This window comes from Dermacentor variabilis, chromosome 9 (genome assembly GCF_050947875.1).
Source record: "Dermacentor variabilis isolate Ectoservices chromosome 9, ASM5094787v1, whole genome shotgun sequence".
NCBI lineage: Eukaryota > Metazoa > Arthropoda > Arachnida > Ixodida > Ixodidae > Dermacentor > Dermacentor variabilis.
The window spans coordinates 13688235-13710944 of record NC_134576.1 but is presented as its reverse complement, the minus strand read 5'-3'; the positions used below and the strand labels follow the sequence as shown (position 1 = coordinate 13710944).

The window sequence follows — 22710 nt, the reverse complement described above, 5'->3', positions numbered from 1 at the left end:
GGTCGACCTGACCGGCCGCTCTTTTGCGATGCTAGAATAAACAAGTTGTTCTGTTAGCAGTCGACTCATCCTTTGCCAGGACCTTCGGATGCTTCCAGCTGTGCCCCAGGCTGCCAGGCCAACGCTACCCTTGGGGCTTGCGACCCACATGCAACACTGTGTATTCCTGGATTTTCATAAAGAGCTTGACCTTTTCTCTCACCCTCCACTTCGTTTAAAGTTAAGCAAATTAAACATTGATCCTAACATTTTTGCCTGGATTGAAAATTTTCTTTCTAATAAAACGCAATTTATGACAGCTAACAATTTTGACTCCTCTTCATGTCCAGTTACTTCCGGTGTGCCGCAGGGTTTTGTCCTCTGCCCAGCTTTGTCTTTAGTCTACATTAACGACCTGGCTAACGTAGTTTAGACATCCATCAGGCTATAACCGCTGGTGACTGCGTAATTGATCGCATAATATTATTACGATATCATCGAGCGATGCTCGAGACGAGCCGCCGCGGGAACGACGATGAAGTTGGTGGGTGCGCTTAGCACGAGCGAGTGTCGGCCTGGCTGCCTGGCTCCAGTGTAAAGAGCATTTAAATAGCCTCTTCTGTCTGTGTCTTTCCACACGTAACATTCTGGTGGAGGTCAGCGATCCCCGTCCTCACTACGGAACTCCGAAGTAGTCGGCACACCGAGCTTGTCACGATGCTACCCGGTGACGCGGCCATCTCTGCAACGGCTTCGGCTTGTCCCACTGCTCCTATCGTCACGGTCGCCCCACATCGCGACCCAGGTGTGTTCTCTGGCCTGGAGGGACAGGATGTTGACGACTGGATCAAGTTCTATGAACACGCCAGTGCTAATAACAAGTGGGACCCAACGATTATGCTCGCCAATGTCATCTTTTATCTCGGTGGCACCCCACGCGTGTGACACCGAACGCATGACGACGAGATAAACAGTTGGGACAGTTTCAAAGAGAAGCTACGGGAACTGTTCGGCGACTCCATTGGGCGCAAGGCTGCCTCAAGAAAGACTCTTGCGTCTTGTGTTCAGTTATCAACGGAGCCGTACGTTTCCTACATAATCGACGTCTTGGCTCTATGCCGCAAAGCTGATGATGCTATGTCTGAAGCAGATAAAGTGTCACATGTTCTTAAAGGCGTCGCCGACGACGCTTTCAATTTGCTTGTTTTCGGCAACGTCTCGACTATCGATGCCATCATCAAAAGAATGCCGTCGGCTTGAACAAGCTAAGAGCCGCCGTATCACACACCACATCACGCAGCTACCCAACACAGCTGCTACGTCGACATGTGAGGGTCGACCACGTCAGACCACCACCTGTGACGACGTCACCCGTATTGTTAGCCGCGAACTCGAGGCCGCCTGTTCACCAGCTTTCTCCACGACGACTCCCGATCCGCCCGCAACCACCATTGCTATGGTTGAGGCCGTCGTCCGACAGGAATTTTAGAAAATGGGTCTGAACTCCGTGTGTTCCACGTCTCAACCCAGCGTTCCCCAGTTCTCTAGCGGCCCTCCTCGTCCTCGGCAGTCCTTTTCCGCCACATCTCACCACAACCCATCCGATTGGCGTACCCCTGAAGACCGGCCGATCTGCTTCCACTGCAGTCGCATTGGCGAAGTCGCTCGTCACTGCCGCAACCGATAGCCACAACCTCCTCGGACATACGCCGCCGCTTATTCCCACACTTTTGGACCTTCCGTTCCCTATACCACCCGCCATGAATCCACTGCGGCTGATGCTCCTGCTCCGAACCTTCGCTACAGCCGCTCGTCCTCACCTCGACGCCATCAGTCTCGTTTGCCTCAACCCCGCCGCTTCTCTTCGCCGCCTATCGCCTCCCGGATCCAGCCGGAAAACTAGGCACTGCAGCTTCTGGAGGTGACGCAGTGTTGTCGACCCCGCCCTCAAATCCTGTGCTCACGTTGCCCACGAACCGAAACCTTCTCGAAGTTGACGTTGACGGCTATCCTGTCACGGCACTCATCGACACAAGAGTACATTTTTCTATTATGATTCCTGCCTTCCGACGACGACTGAACAAGCTCCTCACCCCAGCGTCGGCACGCGTCGTCCGCGTTGCGGATGGCGGTACTGTGCCTATCATCGTCATGTGTACGGCGCACGTCAGCATAGCCGGCCGCCACACTCCTGTCTATTTCGCCGTAATTGCTCATTGCCCTCACGATCTCATTCTCGGCCTCGATTTTCTCTCCGCACATTCTGCTCTTATTGACTGCTATTGCAGCGGTTATTGACTCTTATTGACTGCCGATGCTCGTAGAACCTTGTGGCGCACCCACTGCCACTTACGTCCCACCGGCTTTCTTCGCCTCTAGGCAAAGTCAATAGCCTACATCGAACTGTTGTCTTTCCCACCAGTTCCTGATGGCGAGTACCTCGCCACTCCTGTGCCCGACATTCCAATAAGGTACGACGTTACAGTGCCTCACAGTAGACTTAATATTACTGGGAACCGCACTCGCATGCCTGTCTATCACTTTGGATTGGCAAATCAAATTCTACCACAAGGTACCTTGTGCTACCTTGCCACCGTTGATCGTCTCGGCGACCAATACGTGGCGGCGTTATCGACCGACGGTTCCCGCGAGCTTAGCATGGCCCTCGCGCCAGCCTCTGGTGCCGATCCCAATATAAAGAAAATGGTTGCGACGGACCTGTCCTCTGCGCAGGCTGAAGACCTTTGCGAAGTATTATCGTCCTACCGCGATATTTTTGACTTCGACGATCGCCCTTTAGGCAAGACGCTCGCGATCAAACATCGCATTCTTACTGGCGATGCTGCACCTATTCACTGACGACCGTATCGTGTTTCTGTGTCAGAACGCCGAGTAATTCAATATGAAGTGAACAAAATGCTCGGTAAAAACATCATTGAGCTCATCGAGTCCTTGGGCGCCACCTGTAGTGTTGGCTAAGAAGAAGGACGGCACGTGGCGCTTCTGTGTAGACGACCGTCACCTGAACAACATTACTAAGAAGGACGTCTACCCGCTCCTACGTATAGACGACGCCCTTGACTGCCTCCACGGTTCCAGCTATTTCTCGCCTATTGATCTTGGTTCGGGATATTGGCAGATTGCTGTTGACGACATGGACAGAGAAAAAACCGCGTTCATCGCACCTGATGGCCTATACCAATTTAAGGTAATGCCGTTTGGATTATGCAACGCCTTTGCCACCTTTTAGCGTATGATGGACTCCTTTCTCCCAGGTTTCAAATGGTCCACATGCCTCTGCTACCTCGACGACGTCATCGTCTTCTCGCCAACGTTCGACACTCACCTTGAACGACTCACAACTATAATTGATGTATTTCGAAAGGCGAAGCTGAAACTTAACTCGTCCAAATGTCGTTTTGACCACCGGCGAATTACTCTTTCGGTCAGTCTGTGTCTGTGTTCGTCTGTGTCTTACCACACGCAACAATATCATCCGACACTGATATTGCAGCACTTCAATCTGACCTCGACGCTATACCTAACTGGTGCAGCGCATGGCAAATGTATTTGAACGTTAAAACGTTTAAAGTAATGAGAATCACCCAAAATGATTCTACTTGTGACCCTCCTCTTTATCACATTGATGGCTATGTACTACACGAGGTTACCACGTAAAAGTTTTTGGGTGTTCACCTGACTGCTAAACTTTCTTGGCAAACCCTGTGAAGAACGTCTTTAGCAATGCTAATCTCACGTAAGGTTTCTTAAGCCGCAACTTTTTAAGGCCACCATCTTCTCTTAAATTATTATTATTATACAAAACACTTATAAGGTCTAAGCTTGAATATAAGTGCGCTTTGTGGGATCCCAGTAAAAATTTCTTCATAATCAGAATGAGTACAAAACAGTAGTGCGCGTTTCATTCTGTCGAATTATTCCCGCTTTTGAAGTGTATCGTCGATGAAACACATTTGGAAGCTTCCTAACTTCCACCACACAGACCGCTAACCAGTTCATCCTGATCATGCAGGTTTTTGCCCGCATCATCGTCGACCTGCTCGTGTCTGCCTTTTTGGCAGCCTCGTCTGCCACTTCGGGAAACTTCGTGCCAACTTCCAACGGAAGCGAACCTTGCGTTTGCCTCCTCCCTGTCGCCCACGCTTCAGGACTTTTGGCAGCGCCCCCACTCCCGCTGTGGATCATCGAAACCAATCCAGCTGCCGTATCACCGTCGACAACATCCTATGCGCAACCTATAAAGCAGCAACCGCCGTCCACCGCGCACTGTGGGCTTTGCGGCTGTGCCACCACACAGACCAGTACATCCTGATCATGCAGATTAGTAGTTGGTATCAAGCTTCTTCTAAAAAATAAAGTCATTACTTTTTGGTGCAGCTCCATTTTACTTATTTCTAAATGTATTGATGTCATACGCGCCCTGCTACTGCTATCGAGGGACGTACAGACAAACCCCGGTCCTGAAAAAGCCGTCCTCGACGAACTAAGGAATTTGTCTACCCTCTAGGCCACACTAATATCCGAGATGCAGAGCCTCAAAACCCAGCAAACGAGCCCAAACCCCGCTATTGCTAATCTAAGCAGCCGCCTCACAGATTTAGAACATCTTTGGAAAAATCTTTTAGCTCTCCGAGCAGAAGTTGACGCCATCAGCCCGAAGACCGTCTAAGACCGTCAGAGCCGTATCGTAGAGATCATGTCGCCGTCAACAACCACGCCATCAGCACCGTAAATGCGCAAGAGCGAATCTTTCATTTTCTGTACTTTATACTAACATACGTAGTTTTCTTCCCAAACTCGTGCTCCTGTCTAATCTAGTACAATCATCCGGCAGTAGTGTACTGATACTAACAGAAACATAGCTCGCTGACGACATTTCAGATACGGAGGCACTGGTCTTCTTGCTGAACTTTAAAATTTTTCGCCACAACCGCAAAAATGCACGTGGCGAGGGCGTGCTCATCGCCACTAACAAAGAACTACCGTGCTCTCTAATCAGTACCTCTTCGCAACTGGAATCACTATGGGTAATGTGTCGTGCCCCACCCGAAGCAATAATACTCGGGTATGCTACAGCACCCCTCGAACTAATCCAGATTTCGCCCTCGAACTTAATGAAATATTATTCCAGCTTACTAAAAAACACCCCAATGCACATATCCTCCTTTATGGTGGCTTCATCTTCCCTAGCATTAATGGGCTCAATCAGGCTTCACCAACTTCAGGAAATGCTGAAGCAATAGAATTTATCAATGTTTGTCTTAACTTTGACCTCATTCAACAAGTAAGAGAACCTACGCGCGTCACTTGTGAATCCTAAACCATTGTAGACCTTGCACTAACAAATAGCCGCGAAAGTTTAAAATCTATCGTATATTTACAGGAAATCAGCGATCACAAAGTCATTCATACCAAATTTAATTTCGTCCCCAAAACACGCCCCGCCTTCTGCAAAACAATTCACTTGCACGCTAAGGCTAACTATGAAGCAATTATTAATGAATTATAAAATTTTCTGCCTGTTTTCGAATCCAATCTCGGTTTCCGTTCTCCCAGTGACAACTGGCTAGTGCTTAAGGGCAAAATTACTGACCTGATTAATAAATGATTCTCCACGGTGAGCTTTCTTGCCAACAAAAATAAACCATGGTTCTGTAAACTTGAAAACACTCGAAAATAAGAAAAAGCGCCTTTTTCGGACAGCGAAATGTGACAGAAGTCCGAGCTCATGGGACAGGTATTATTCTGTGGAAGACGCTTATTATACTGCAATTCGGAAAGCGAAGGAGACATTCTATCATAATTACTAATCGAAAATTCTAAAAACGAACCTAGAAAATAGTGGGAAGTCATAAACCCGCTACAAACACATGACGTCACACTTACAAACGATAAAGACGAAATTATAAGCGATGCTGTTTGTCCTGATACCATTGACATCGCGTTTTCATCCGTGTTCACTGAAGAAGCCGACTTGCCTCTTCCCACGCCACCTGCTACGACACTGCCAATCATGGCCCCTGTTGAAATTTTTGTCGCTGGCGTTTCATCACTCATTCACAAATTAAATCTTTCATCATCGGCTGGTGTCGACGATATTAACTCCAAACTGTCAAAGAATACTAAAGAAATTATTGCAGTGTATTTTTCGATGCTCTTCTCACTTTCACTCGAAACAGGAATTTTACCAGACGACTCCAAGAAGGGAAAGGTCATTCCAGTCCACAAATCAGATAACAAACAATCACTCTTAAATTACCGTCGCCTTTCTCTAACAAGCTTCCCAAGCAAAATCATGGAACACGCCGTATACTCTCACATTATGCACTTACTTGCCACTAACATTTTTTTTCATTCTTCTCAGCACGGATTTTGTAAATCTACATTTTGTGAAACCCAACTTGCTATGTTTCTTCATGATCTACATTCTAATCTCGACCACAACCTTCAGACCGATGCAATCTTTCTCGACTTCGCAAAAGCATTCGATACAGTACCACATAAATACCTTATACGAAAACTCTCCCAGCTGAATTTGCACCCTAACCTTCTCGCATGGATCACAGCATTTCTCAATAAATGTTCCCAGTTTGTTTCAACTAAGAATAGCCGTTCCAACTCTCTCCCCAGTAACACCCGGCGTCCCCCATGGGTCTGTACATGCACTCCTCTTATTCCTCATATATATTAACGACCTGCCCGTGCATGTATCATCCCATATCCGTTTATTTGCCGACGACTGTGCCATCTATCGCACAGTTACAAAGATTTCTGATCAAACTGCACTCCAACATGCCTTAACCTTGTACAACAGTGGTGTGATCTTCGTTTATTGAAGCTTAATCCCACTAAATGCAAGCTCGTTTCCTTTCAACGCAAGCTTAATTCCTTATTATGCTCATACCTAATCTCTCACTCCAATGTCGAACAAGTTCAATCATACAAATACCTAGGCGTCGCCTTATCCTCTGACCTTTCCTTGAAGGCGCACATCAGCAATATCATATGGTCATTGTATCTTCGTGACAAAACTGGTAGAGGTGCGGGGTACGGTTCATTCTATGCCACAAACCCCTCCTGGTAGCAGGAGTACCAGTTCTCTACTAGTGAACACACCTGTTCACCGGGCAAGCAGGAGAATCCGAGGGTCACCTCCGGACCTTGATCATCTCTCCGCAACAACATCGACGCCCCCAAACACCGGTATGGAAGGAACGTCGACGCCCCTACCGACCATTATGCCACAACGGCAACTCAGTATCTGCTGCAGAAACTCCGAGTGCCGAAAGTGTTCCACGGGGATAACTTCGAGGATGTAGAAGACAGGTTAGTCCAGTTTGAGCGCGTTGCGGATATAAATGAATGGAGCGACGCCGCGAAGTTAAGGAACGTCTACTTCAGCTTGGAGGACGGTACCCGCACTTGGTACGACAACCGAGAACCGCTTATCAAATCGTGGCTCGAGTTCCGTCGTGCCTTGCTGGAGACCTACACGAATGCTGATCGCCGAGAACGAGCCGAACGGGCGCTCCAATCCCGCATTCATCTGCCGAACGAGAGCGTGACGTCGTACGTCGAGGACATGACGCGCCTATTCCGTCGGGTGGACCCAACCATGTCCGAGGAAAAGAAGCTGCGCCATCTAATGCGGGGAGTTAAGGAACACCTATTTGCTGCCCTTCTTCGAAGCCCGCCGAAGACCGTGGCTGAATTCTTAACCGAATCCACCAGGATGGAAAAGATGTTACACCAGCGCTCAGCTCTCTATGAAAGGCAATTGAACGCAACTTCACCTTCGGACCTGCGCTCAGCTCCGTATGCCAGGCACGCGAACGCTTCTTCACTGACGGACGCGATTGCCTTTGGAAAGGCGGACGTTCTCCGAGACCTTATCCGCTCTGCGGTGCGTGACGAGCTTCAACGGCTCACCTGCCCGCCTCAGCCCACGCTAGGTTCCATTTCTGCCATTGTGAGGAATTCCAAGCAGCACTGCGCCGCCTCTGGCAGCACACTATCAGCGGCCGTCTGTATGCGGAAGTTGTGAGGCGAGTCCCTTTCCCCGCTCCGACCCATTTCCACCCCGCCACGTCTTACGCCGCGTCATACGTCCCGCGGCTCCCATCAGTGCAACCGATCCAACGTATGGAGGATTGGCGCCCGCTTGAAAGGAAATCCTACGTCTGGCGTACCCCGGACAGAAGGCCTCTGTGCTATCACTGTGGAGAAGCCGGTCACGTATACCGCGAATGCCCATACGGCTATCTCGGACTGCAAGGTTTTGCCGCGGATTCACCAAGGCCCAGATATGGAGAAAAGCCTAGGGCGATTGAAGAATACCTGGACCAGCAGAGTATGCCACAGTTCCCGCGGCGGCAGCCGCGCTCACCGTCCCCCAGGCATTCTTCCCCAGCTCCTAGAAGCCCTCCAATGGCAGCGCAGGGACGATCGCCAAGCCCTCACCGGGAAAACTAAGAACAGCGGCCATCGGGGGCGAGGCCGCTGATAATCGCCCTTCCGAAGACCTCCCATCGAGGCGAGCACGGTCTATTCCGCACGATTCAACGACGACAGCAGCCGAACTTAGCGACAGACTCTCGCTAGACATACCTGTTGTGCTCGACGGCCGCCACGTTAGTGCTTTATTGGACACGGGGGCCGACTACTCAATTTTTTTGCGGAAAACTAACAACGGGGCTTAAAAAAGTTATCACGCCTTGGTGTGGCACGCAAATTCGTACTGCTGGCGGGCATATTGCAACACCGTTGGGCATGTGCGCGGTCAGAGTACGAATTCGTGGGCACACGTTTCCAGCCAGCTGCCTTATACTCTGCGATTGTTCTCGGGACCTCATCTTGGGCGTCGACTTTCTGCGAAAGTATGATGCCATTAGAGACCTCCGGGAGCACACAGTGACTTTTTCGACAAAAAGAGCAGCGAACAGCCGCGACAATTGCCAACGTAACGCGCTTCGGTTTTACGCCGACAGTGTAACTGTACCACCACGCGCAAGTGTCCTGGTAATGGTTGTATGCGACGATCTGTGTGACAGCGAAGCTGTTGCAGAGGGCAATTCCTATCTTATGCTGGCTCATGGTGTATGTGCAGCCCGCAGTCTCATTATGCTTCGAGGTGGACTTTCGGCGCTCCTCGTGAGGAATTTCAGCCAGGAACATCGGCACCTATTTCGTGGTACTACTATCGCTTTCGCTGAGCAAATTGCCGACGTTGCTGAATGCTTTGCGTCTATGACGAAGGAGAACCCAGCTAAGACACTCAGCAATATCGACATCAATTCAGGCCTATCGGAGGAAAAGCAGAAAATGCTGCGCGAGTTGCTCCTTCGGTTCAAGGAGTGCTTCGCATCTTCTAAGGTACGCCAGACGCCCATCACGACACGCCCGATAATCACGTATGACGACTCTCGTCCCATACGACAACTGCCTTATCGCGTATCGGCGAAAGAGCGCAACGTGATTAATGCACAAGTGAACGAAACGCTCGATGATGACGTCATACAACCATCCCAAAGCCCTTAGTCGTTGCCAGTGGTCCTCGTCAAAAAGAGAGAGGGAACGCTTAGATTCTGCGTTGACTATAGAAAGTTGAATAACGTCACAAAAAAAGAAGTTTATCCGCTTCCGCGGATCGATAATTCGTTAGATAGGCTGTGGCGAGCCAGATATTTTTCATGCATAGACCTGAAGAGCGGATATTGGCAAATCGAAGTTGACGAACGAGATCGCGAAAAAACTGCCTTTGTTACCCCGGATGGGCTGTACGAATTTAAAGTACTTCCATTCGGCCTGTGTCTTGCACCGGCCACATTCCAACGAATGATGGACACTGTTCTGATGGGTCTGAAGTGGCACAGCTGTTTAGTATACATAGATGACGTCGTCGTGTTTGCGGCGACTTTCAAAGAACATCTGAAGCGTATAGAGGTGGTACTTGAGGCGCTCCGCTAATCTCACAGTAAAGCCAGAAAAGTGTCCCTTCGGTTACTAAGAGCTGAAGTTTCTCGGGCATGTCGTGAACGCCGACGGCGTCCAGCCTGACCCAGACAAAGCATCTGCTGTTGCTGCTTTTCCGACTCCTTGTGACAAGAAAGCAGTACGCCGCTTTCTCGGTCTGTGTGCGTACTATCGTGGCTTCATCGCTAATTTCTCACGCATCGCCGAACCACGCATACACCTCACGCGAGAAGACACACCCTTCGTTTGGACGGATGAGCAGGACGCAGCTATCACCGAGTTACGGCAAGGCCTGCAGGAAACACCCGTCCTCGCTCACTTTGACGAGGATGCTGACACCGAGGTGCATACCGATACAAGCAACATCGGTCTTGGCGCTGTACTCGTTCAACACCAGGAAGGCGTCGAGCGAGTCATCGCTTACGCCAGTCGCACCCTTTCACACGCCGAAATCAACTACTCCACTTCCGAGAAAGAGTGTCTAGCGGTTGTGTGGGCCATCATGAAATTTCGGCCTTATCTCTACGGTCGCCCTTTCGAGGTGGTGACAGACCACCATTCCCAGTGTTGGTTAGCCAACTTACGAGACCCGTCCGGGCGACTTGCTCGATGAAGTTTCTGTCTGAAGGAGTTCGATGTTACCATCGTCTACAAATCGGGCCGCAAACACGAAGATGCGGACACGTTGTCGCGCGCTCCCGTCACAACTTGCGATAAGGACATGGACGAAGACGGCGCATTCCTTGGGGCCCTCACTGCATCTGACTTGATCATACGGCAGTGCGATGACCCTGAAATACGCCCTCTCATTGATCACCTAGAAGGCAGGAATGCTACAATCCCACGACACATTTCTCGCAGTCTCTCGACCTTCTGCCTCCGAAAGGGTGTCCTCTACAAGGAAAACTCGAGTGCCAGCGACAAAAAGTATCTATTGGTCATACCTGCCGCACTCCGTGATGACATTCTCTTAGCCTGCCATGATGAGCCCACGTGTGGAAACTTGGGATTTTGACGCACTCTTGCAAGAGTACGACAGGCGTACTAGTGGCCCAGACTTTCTACCACGGTGAAGCGTTACGTGCAAACCTGCCGTGAGTCTCAACGGTGAAAATCGCCGTCTTTGAAGCCCGGGGGTTACTCCATTTCATTGCACCACCTAGCGCGCCGTTTGATCAAATCGGCATAGACCTTCTGGGACCCTTTCCTTTGTCAGCCAGCGGAAACAAGTGGATTATAGTCGCCACGGACTATCTAACACGCTACGCCGAGACGAAAGCTGTACAACCTGCCACGGCCTACGAAGTTGCCCAGTTCTTTATTGATCACATAGTCCTCAGACATGGTGCCCCATCACATGTGATCACCGACAGAGGCACTGCGTTTACAGCCCAACTGATAGAGGACATATTCGAGCTGAGCTGTGCGCAGCATCACAAGGCGACTGCCTATCATCCGCAGACCAACGGACTGACGGAACGGCTAAACAAAGCCATTGCTGACATGCTGTCTATGTATGTAGACGTCCAGCATAAAAGATGGGATCAAGTCCTGCCGTACGTTACATTCGCGTACAACAGCGCCATTCAGGAAACCACACGATTCACACCGTTACGTATTGTCTACGAGCGCGAGGTCCAGACCACGTTAGACGCTATGCTCCCGCACGACACTGGCGCATCACTTCCGATGCAACTTACTCAACACGCAGAGGAAGCTCGTCAACTCGCGCGCATACACATCACGAAGCAGCAGAGTACAGACGCACGACGCTACAACTTTCGATATCGGCAAGTTGAGTACCAGCCATGTGACCAAGTCTGGGTGAGGACTCCAGTACGTCGCCAGGGGTTGTCTGTGAAGCTCCTTAGTAGATACATTGGACCCTACAAAGTGATACGCCGCGTTAGTGAAGTGAACTATGAGGTCATTCCCGACGGTGTCACGTCGCCTCGGCATCGACTCAGGGATAGTGCATGTTATTCGCCTCAAGCCGTATTTCGCGCGGTAAGGCGGCGCCAATCCGATCTCATACGACTTCCACACTTCTACTTTCTAGTTTAGTAAGCATCGGGTCGATGCCTTTCTTTTGGCGGGAGAATAATGCCACTAGGTGGCACGAGCCAGCGCTTAGAAAGAAGTTAGGACTGGAACGCGCGCTCAGCAAGAGGCGGGCGCTGAAGAAGAAGTAGTAGAAGCTGAGGACGCCGGCTTGCGGTATTGCACGCCAGCCTGTGCAACTGTCTGCCTCGCCGACGCCGGGTACATCTTCCATTGTCTTTTCGTGACATCATCCGCGAACAGATTCCGCGCTTTTTTAAAGCGTCATTTGCGTCACGCACCATCAGACATAAAACTTCTTGCGTACAAATCACTCATCAGATCAAAACTAGAATATGCAGCGCCCGCCTGGAGCCCGCACCAGGTATATTTAAGAAACGAACTAGAATCTGTGCAAAATCGTGCCGCGAGGTTCATACGACATCAGCATATCATCCATAAAACATAAAACTGATCTTTCTAATCTTTCTGTGCGTCGACGCATCGCCAGTCTTTGTGTGTTTCACAAACTACTTCGCAGTTCCCTCAATCAAGCACCGTATATCATCCCACCGGCGCGCGTATCTGCCCGTACGTGCCATCCTTACTCAATCGCACGTGCTCGCACCGCTACTTTTGCGCCCTCAGTTTTTCTTCCCACAGCAGTGGACTGGAATGGCCTTCCCCGTGACATTGTAGCCATCACGTGTTCATCAACTTTTGCGGACAACTTAACTGCATTATTTTTTGTCATGATGGTCACTCTCTGTAACCTTCAATTGTAAGCCCACCCCTTATGTAATAGCCCCTAACTGGAGTCTTTAAGGTAATAAAGTGAAGTGAAGTGAACCAATTTTCGTCTGAAAACAGTACCTTTGTCTATGGCAGAACTATTAACATTTTCATATATCATTTAATTAATTATGACCATCTTCACTATATCGAATAAAAAATACATGGGCACCTGTCAGACTGTAGTAGCGAGCAGTGTTTCTCTTCAAAACAGCTGTTCCCCGCATGCGGCTTCAATGTATCGAGATTCTGTTGTGTCATGGTAGAAAGAGAGCTACTGTAGTGTTGCCTATGTTTCAGTACTTGTGGATTACTTTCCAGTTGAAGTGCGAACCTAAAATATCAATTGCAGGCCAAGCTTTGTTATAGTGCTGTCTTCAAGCAAAGTGAGCTTTGTGTTGTAGACTTGTTGTGTAAAAGAAGCTGTTTTTCAATTACTCTGTTAGGCCAAGTTGCGTTTCTTTGGTATGTGAATTGTTGTCTTTGAAACTTACTTGCGCAAGCAGGCAATATCAATATTGACTGCTATGTATGTGATGTTAGATGTAGTGTACTCTTTCAATTGCCACCAGACTGAGAGCATGTACTTCCATTGGTGCAATACATTTGCATTCGTCTATACCTGGTGTTTTGTGATTTATAATGTGAGATGAAACATTTCTAGTTCTTTGTTGTGGCAGGTAACATAACTATAATCACTGACCAGTGCAGTGAATGCAGTACATGGTGTGCTACACAAAAGTATTTCTTGAGGTTACTCAACAAGCTTATCGCCACTGCACTGCAAGGAAGGGTCTAGCGTGCCCGTTATTAAAGTCTGTAGCGGCGATGAAACGGTGCAAAAGGTGGTCCATTCTAGCTCATTAGCAGAGGTGCTTGCTTAGGCAAAAAAAAGGGAGCCTGCAATGCACCAAATGCGAAGGTAACGTGCTTTTTACTTCATCGTAATAGCTACTATTGTGCAGCCACTTTTTCAATATCTGCACGTTAGGTGTCATACACTTTTGTAAGCCTAAAATATCATTTGTTCTCTTTAAACATCTGATGTATTGCGCTTCCACTGGCAAAATTAGTTTTATTCAGATAATGTTTCCCATGACAGCAGCCTGTACATCATCTGGCAATATATTAGCTCCTGTTATTTATATTTCTAGCCAACTTGAATAGTCATTAAAATCTTTTTACATCAAATACGATTATAGCTATTGCACTAGCACTTTCAATTAGCTTTTTGTTTTTGCAACATCTGAAAGGTGGCTTTTGTAGTTAAAGGCTGTTTAACATAGACAATGACGTAGTATGGTGTTGTCATGCTATTGAAGAATGTGGCCTTAATAAAATTAATAAAGGGGGCTAACGTAATGTTGTATTGCCATGAAAATGTGCCAGTACTTGTGTCCTCTAGAGAAACACGTTTAATGTGATGTTGCTTCTTTTTGCAACATTAAAATGGTAAACAATACTTCTGCCTGAAGACTAAAAAACAGCTTTGAACGATCGGAGCCATGAATTAGAGGTATGGTTGTGTATAAATGCAGCATTATGAGGTGCTTGCTGCTGACAGTTGGCAGTGTTTCTAAAGCTATGGTATCAACGACTGTGGTAATGCAGTAGTCGCGGAGGGGAATTCACAAAGTGGCTCAGAAATGTGGAAGGAAAAGGATTCCTGTCCTATAACAAACAGCACAGTGTTCTATTGTGCTCCCCTCCAAGAAAGAATAAGTGTACACATGCACGGGCGCTCGCGTTTGTGCAAAGCAACCAAATAGAATGTCACAGTTTAGAGGCGCATTTCTTGTTTAGTTCTTCATCATTATCTATCTTTAAGTGAAATGAAAAATTTTTCGCCCAGCATAGCCGATCGCAGCAGGCATCTGCATTGTGGATTCAGTTTCCCGTTCCTCTTTAAAGGCCTAATAACGACGGTCCTAGACAACTGCAGGTTTGCACTGTTTTAAAATTGAAAGCATGCCTTCTACAGTTTAATGACACTAGACTTTGCACTTTACCGTGCGGGTCTATCAAAGCCACAGGGGGGTGTAAGGACAGTGCCTTAGAATAACGCAGGGTTTGGAACCGGAAGACAACATTAAGTGAATGCATGTTAATTTCCGAGGAAAGAGAATTCAAGGGAATGGGAAATTGGGTGAGCTGGTTTCGTTTCATTGCAACAAGTAGCAGCAACATGAAGGCAGAAAGGGAACCCCACAGGAACACGACTACATTTTAGCAACATTTTATTCACAGGATTCGTTTCCGTGAAACCTAGAAACCGTGCTTCCTTCTTTCGCACATCATATTATGAGAAAAAGAGCATACTTAGAAAGAATAATCAGGAAAAAGCCAAAATGAATAACAGGAATAAGCTAATTATAAGAACCTTATTACAGACAACATCGTGACACACTACTTTCAAACTGATTGTGCAAAACTACGCACACGCTGAACCATTTCGAAAAGGAGTATTGCACTTCCTGAGGGTATCAGAGATGTATGACTGGAGCATGCACTCCCTCCCTCAACTTGGCCTTCTATTGCAAGAGTTGTGGTTGCGCGCTGCTTTTTAATGATGCTGATGTGCTTTTGCAGCATGAAATGTGAGAGCGCGTAAGCTGGTAGACGTGTACCACAATTAGAAAGCAGGCAGTGCATACATCGGCCAAAATCTGTCACTTTTACGACGTGCAGCAAGCCGTTAAGAAAAGGGATAAGCATGCGCGCATTGTTGCACAATTGATTTGTAAGTAGCATATCCAAATGATGTCTGCATATAAGGTTTTATTTTTAGCTGATTCCTGTGATCTGGTAACTCTTTCTTCATTTTCATTCTTTCTCAGTGTGCTCTTCTTCTGTTATGACGTGCGAAATGTAGGAGTACAGTTTTTGTTAGGTTTCAAGGAAGCGATTCCTGTAAATAAAGTGTAGTTGAAGTTCAGTGTTCGCCCTGTGTGCTTTTTCGTATTCGTCATTTGCAGTACCGGTTGCTATAAAAAGAAAGGCTTCATATGTACACATAGCTGTGAATGTGGGTACCAATAATGTCTTCCATGCAAGATATGAGCTGTCAAGTTAGGAAACGGATATTTTTTGCGTATAATACGAAGCTTGAGCATTTTCCTTTTCTAACACATCAAGATAGTATTCAAGCTAACCTCCGCGAAAAATTTTTCTCGGCTGGTCATGTTTGAGGAACTGATCTCGTAAATGCTCTTGTAATGAAGGACCATGCAGTGAAGCTTATGAAACTTTACCTTTTTAGCACTATCATGCATGAAAAGCTAAGCGCAAGACATCTAACAGCATCCATTGATTTTGATAAAAAAGTGCCCTCGAACTAAATTGTTAGCCCTTAGGGAGCCAGGCATACAAGTGAAAGGCATCAGATGAAGCCAGCTATTCTCATGCTTTCTATGTGACCGCGTGACATTAAGTTCCCATCAGTAACAAGCCACTCGTCTACGTGTAACAGTAGTGTGTGATCTACAGAAGCCTGGAGTAGTATGTGCTTCAATATGGCATCAGGCAGTCTATGCACTATCTGTTAAAACATTATAGGAATGTTGGAGAGTACTTGTATTGCTTGCAAGCAGCTGTTAGAGAGCACTGTGAATAATGCTTTGTTTCACATCTTTTTGCTACAGGTTTTCTTGAAAGACAACACGGAATAAGATGGCGGCATCTTCAAAGACTTAGTGGAAGAGCTTCCACTAGAAGAAACGATGTGCAATGTGGCTTATGTAATCGCACGAGTTTCACTTGAGCTTTCTTTTCTAGGTTCTCTGCCTTTCATTTGCTACCCCAATTCTTTTTAACAACGAATTCTTTTTTAAGTCGTGTACAAATGCAAAATACTTTCTAGGAAGGAATAAGGGCTGAAAGTCGTTTCGCTGCCATGACTAGGTGAATAAACTGTTTATGCTAAGCAGTTTAATAAAACATTAATAGGAATGCACACCGAAGTGTCTGCTAGGCTCACATCTTCTATAAGTTTCATATCAAGTGCATTAAACACCTTGAATACCCGACATGAAACCAGTTTGGGCGTATTTCCGAGATATTTAGGAAAATGAAATTCGACTTATTACAGTAGGTGCCATTCTTAAGCTTGGTAGAAGTAGCAAACACGAGGCTGCACATTGAAGAGCACGTAGCCTTAATGTGTTATATTCGGCAATAGCCACTGTGGTGTCATATCTGCTGTAGAAACTGTAAAAAACCCTCTTTCTTAAATTTAGTGGTGCCATGTTGATGAAAAGGCTACTTGTCCCACTTTTCTTTACATTGTCAGGAAATTTCTCTTTAGTTGAATTAAGTAAATTAGTTTGCACGTATGACTGAGAATATTTGTCACTAATATACGCGCCTACGTCCTAGGCAATCCAATGGAAAGTTTCCACGACCAGAACAAAAACTCCAAATTTTAATTTGAAGTGTCTGGTCTACCACAAAGTGTTGAAACAGCTCTTTAAAGGCACAGATCTCGAGAGGAGAGAATCGGTTAGGTCTATAGTTGGCCAACGTGCGAAATTTTGTTCTAGGCTCAGACGACAGCTTATTAATGCAGTAGCTTCAGCCATTGTATTAGAGTTTCCCACTGTGCTGAAAGGCAGTGCAATAGGCAGCCATTTCCTTGGTAGCCGTTACGACTCTATTTTCAAAAAGCTGGAGAACAGAGTCGAAAAAATCTTCTCAGCAAAGAGACCATCCTCACCATCTAAACAGAGATCCCACCAAAAAAGGATGAAGTGGTGCTGTGGATGCATTAATGGGCAACCCAGAAGACATTTTATGCCACCACAGTAAATTGCAGTAAAAAAAGAAATCATAAAACGTGACAGTAGCAAGAGTCTCGAGAATGACAATGTGCCTGTGCCACTTTCATAAATGGCGGAACCATATTGACTCGTGGACTTGTTTATCTTTTTCGGGTGAGTGCTTTTCACCCTCTAACAGATCTTATCGCTCAGCGCGGGGCCCGCCTGCATGTATCGGAGATTTCTGGAATGTTATCCATGGTTCCATCCGCTGTGTGTTGTCCCAAACCTTGTGTAATCTGATTGCGTGTATGCGCGACGCGAATGGTGTAGGACTTTCCCGAAGACACGCGGGCACCAACGATTAAAGTGGAACGTTCGATGGCTCATGTAAAAAAGTCTCCGCGCTTGACCGGCAGATCAAATTTTCGACCATCGCAGACTATGTGCCGCTCTCGATTGTAGGCTGTTTTTGAATGCACGGGTTGGCCCAATAAAACTCGAGTTTCGTCACTCAGAGTTTTGCTTTCTTCGCCGTCCCTACTACGTGACAATACCCTGAGCAGAGAAGCTTTGTCAACAGTCACCCATTTACAGGGACAACACAGCTGAAAGGAGCATGGGCTCTTCTTTCCAAAGGCCACTTTTCTACCATGAATCAGATAAGCTTCTTGGCAAGGAAGTAAAGGCAAACATTAGCATTTATTGTGATCAGAAATGAATGTTGCACTTTAAAAGGGTATGCTAAGCAGTTATTCAAGGCTGCACTACACGCATGCGCATGGTGACTTAACCGTTTACAGTACGTTGTATTATATATGGTAAACATGCAACGTTTTCATATGTAATTGACTACAAAATAAAAGAACGTCATATTCTACTCGTTGTCTTGTCTAGCAACATATACATAGAAATTATAACTTTGTAAATAATTTTAAGTTACTTCATTCCAGAGCCTAATGCATCAGTTCAATGCGTAACATAAAGAAGAGTTAGTAAGCAGCTTACAAATTATTGCACTATGAGTGACTGCAAGAAATACGTGACGTTGGTTGATTGTTTGTCAGCCTGAAAATGACACAGCATGAAATATAGCTTGTTTTATGCTTCGAAGTCGAAGAACAAAAAGGAGCGAAAAGGGGCTGCGGAAGGAACAATGGCGCCATCCCTGCGTGCCTATTTCAAGGAAAACGAAAGGCACCTTTTCCATGTTCGTGAGATTGGAAAAGTTCACGCGGACACATATTGCTTCAAAAATCGTCAAGTCATTACGGTGGTGAGAAACGAAATCAATGGAGAAAATTATGCCTTTCGCCAGTGATTTCTCTTTTGGTCCATGTCCGTACAGCAACAATTTGAAGGGCACGCTTTCATCACATCTGTCATCGCATTGTCTTTAATGTTGTTGTGAACCTTCCTTTGAAACAACTCATGTCATGATCAGGTACATGGATCAAAAAGTGCGTAAAATCATCGAGACTCTCCACATAACGAGAAATCACAAATTTTTTATTACTGTTCCGTCTATCAACTTGTGTAATTGTGAAATCAGTATTCCTGAAAGGTGTGGTCAGTACCAGTACAGTGGGAGGATGGACACGCAGACAGATATTTTGTATTTATTCTTTCAAATTTGTTATAAACTGCGAGTTGATAGTTCAGAGCTTGGTCCTGTCTGTTTCCCTTCTCTGTGTCACCAACGCATTTTCGCTACCGTTATAATAAATTCTCTTTTCGAGAACACTCTCCTTTGTATACACGCGTCAGAATACAGAATAATCGGTGGTGCAGGCATAATGGTATATAAGAGTGTTCGCTTAGAGTACACAGTTGGATGGAACACGGCTGTCGGGCGGTAGATTTGATGGCAATGTCCGTGGAATGTCGGGTATACCAACCGCGTCAGACTTCAGAGTCTGTCAATAGAGGTTACTCCGTGAAACCAGTCACTAGCAGCAAGCAATGCGTGTGGCAAATTTTGTTTTGTATTTTTGCTATAGGCGAAGCTTTTAACTCTAGGGAGATCCTTTTTTCCATCCTGTGTTCACAGTTCTTTCGCTATTCTCCGCTAACCCGGTCATACAATGTTATGCTTCCAACTGCGAGTTCTGATTCTCCATCTGCGCATCGATACACCTAGACCCCTCTTGAGCGTACGCTCTCCTCGCGTTCAGGGCGAAGCTGTTAATTCTTTTGCAAATATTCGACGTGCTGTCCCTGGGTTATCCAGAACGTTCTGCCTACTTACTTTGTTATGCCTTTGATTGAATGCGTGTTTCACATCCACAGCCATTGCCATGGAAGACGCTGGCTACACTCCCACAGTTAACTTTGTACACTTAGGCAAATACTTTGGCAATAGTATAGCCGATGCGATAGTTCAAAAGGACAGCACTGTACGTGGAAGATGTAGACTCGGCTCCAGCGTGCTGTCTTTTCGCTCCCCTTCCTTTCTCCTGAGCTGTTCCTGGTGCCGTCGCTTGTGTTTCTTTTTTATGTGATTGTGATTGACGCGTACATGTATGCTGTAAACGGCCCGTGTCATAGCATTCAGTAAACCATGTGTCAGTAAACACGACGAAGTGAAAGTTTCGACCTGAAATATAACTAAATAGATCAGCAGCTATTTTTTTCTCCCTATGCGCATTCATATGTACAAATGATAGTTTGTGTCCACTGCGCCAAGCACAGACTGGTGTAGAAATCAACCTTCCCCTGCTCTTCACACGCCATGATGACGAAAAAAGTAATAGCAAAGTGACTTGGTTTCTTCCAATGGCATCGTATATATTCTTTTCAGATATTGCGTTGCCGCAATCCTTATCACTCGGTTACGACGACCTCGTCACATCGTCCCGGATTGCACGAAGTAGATACTGCAGCAGGGTTTCCAAAAAAAAAAGGACACACAGCAGCTCTACTTAGCGGCCGTAGCACTCACTCCCAGTATTCCTTGACGGGGCTCCTGATGAACCTGGGATCGGGGCAGGCGCCACCGGGCCGCTGTAGCGAGCAGTTAAATGGCTCGTACTCGGAGCGGCAGTTTTGCGTGTTCCACCAGTTGTCGCACGAGCGCCAGGGGACGTCCGACGACAAAGCCGAGTAGATGTAGTACAGGGACCAGGCCAGCACCACGATGTAGTACGAGTTCAGCCAGAAGGACATCACCGCCGCTGCGTAGCCCACTCCTGCACGCAGCAAGAACTGGTCAAAACCGGTTTTTGCTGGGTGATTAGCCAGTATAGGCTGCATCTAATATAGGTCAAGCATGCACGCTTTCGCTTTACTTCGCCACCGCGTTTAACAATGTCATAGGGATGACACGTTACTTTGTAACGAAGGCTCAGTAACGTAAACAAGTCTTAACGAGTCGGTAGCCTTATTCAGATAGCTTGGCTGGACCATCTGAATAATAAGACATACAAGTGCAATAAATGTTTAAGAGGGTGCTCTAAATAACAAACTATTGGTGAAAGCAGAATGCCTTTAGGCATTTAGTACGAGAGTTATGTGTAACCCTTCGTGGAAAGAATTCAGGAAATTAATGACTTCTAATAGCACAGGCACGTTAATTTAGCTGAAGTTATGCACGCAGCATGAATTGTCATATCTGTAAATGGCTTTGCCACAAGGCGCAGTTTTGTTTCAAGTACAGAAGGTAAATTTAGAAACTTTGGGTAAAGTGTGAGTGGTATGCGGCGCAAGGATCCGGAGAGGTTTTGAAAACATTTCCCCCAATAATCCCGACATTTACTAAATAGACAAACTGACGGCTTCACTTGGGGCGGCGCAATATACGCACTGAAAACAACTTAAAATGCCCTTTGCCATAAGTGCGGTTTTGCTTAATTGCGTAAGGAATCTTACGCCAATAAAATTGTGTTGTCTTGTCAGATAACGTTGCAGCATTCCGCCATTTCATTCCTGAGACATTCAATCTACATAGCCAAAAACCTACTGGTAAGTTGCTAAGCAGTGGAATGCAGGAAGTCAAAGCTGAAGATTGCATAACGAAGGAGTCAATTCATTTTCTGCCGTATGCAAAAGTCCACACTGTCAATGCAAGATGTCGATTTCTGCCTGCTCCTCCATTCATCGCGTAACAAGAGAAGCCTGCGCTCGTGCCATTCAATTTTACTTATTTTCGCTCGTAACACTGAAAGTCCAGTGTTTCTGGTAAATGAGGGGTTTATCTATTTTACGTCTGTTTATTAGCATGCGCGCAGTGCACGAACATAGGCTGCTCAATGTCTTAGGCGACATGTGGCACCATTTGCCATGGTTTTCTTTTCTGCATTGAAATCGTTGAATTAACGAAATTGGAAAACGCTGGTATAAAAACCACTTGCACACTAGAAGACAAGATTTTAACTCCATTTTTCGTAACTTTCATCTCGTCGCATTTGTGGTTCTGCCAAGCAAGCAGCGTAAATTCCGCGTGCTCGTAAGATACACGCAAAACGCTCTGTAATAGTAGCATACCTAATTTACAGAAAAAGAAGCAATCAACCCGCCTACATTGAGCCACGCATCACCTGTTATCCAGCCCTTACAATCACCGAACATAAACAATGTGCCTCATTCAGTTAACCGAGGACACAAGGCGAATCTCGTATAACGCACGAAAATTCCGAAAAGAAAGAGTGCAATAATTGTTGGGACGTTCGTAATTTAGAAAGAAACGTTAAAAGTAGGCGACACATTGATGATTTCCATGTCTACTGTATATCAGTATTGTATAATGCAGAGTTTTCTTTGGTGATTGGGACAGGTGGATAATCACGGCCACGTGATACTTCCAAACACTTTGTTTGAAAATGCTTGGCAAAAGCTAATTTGCAAACAAAGTTATTTAAATTCAGAGGCATATTCACTACAGTGGTGCGCACTTTTTCTGTCAAGTTTGATTTTGGTGGCAGGTGTAGTTATACCATCGCTGCGTAGTATATTTTGCGTCGCTCGTAACATTTAGTCTGATAGGCTGTAGAGTGCGGTAATGCGAAATTTATTGCGTAGGTCCTAATTTACCAAAACACCTTGAATTTATCCTACACATAACCCATAACGGGCTGCTTGTTATCACAAATTATACATTTTGCCTATCATAAATTTCCCTCGTTCCATTGGCACAAAGTTCCATTGGCGCAAATAA

General features: G+C 46.4%; 1 protein-coding gene across 1 annotated transcript in view; it reads right to left on the bottom strand.

Moving 5' to 3' along the window:
- The window catches only part of Gat (sodium- and chloride-dependent GABA transporter), a 583447-nt gene that overhangs the window by 194465 nt on the left and 366272 nt on the right, over nt 1-22710 (bottom strand). Inside the window, exon 3 of the mRNA XM_075670790.1 lies at nt 20500-20746. Coding sequence (XP_075526905.1) covers nt 20500-20746 — 247 coding nt within the window. The remainder of the gene's footprint in view (nt 1-20499; nt 20747-22710) is intronic.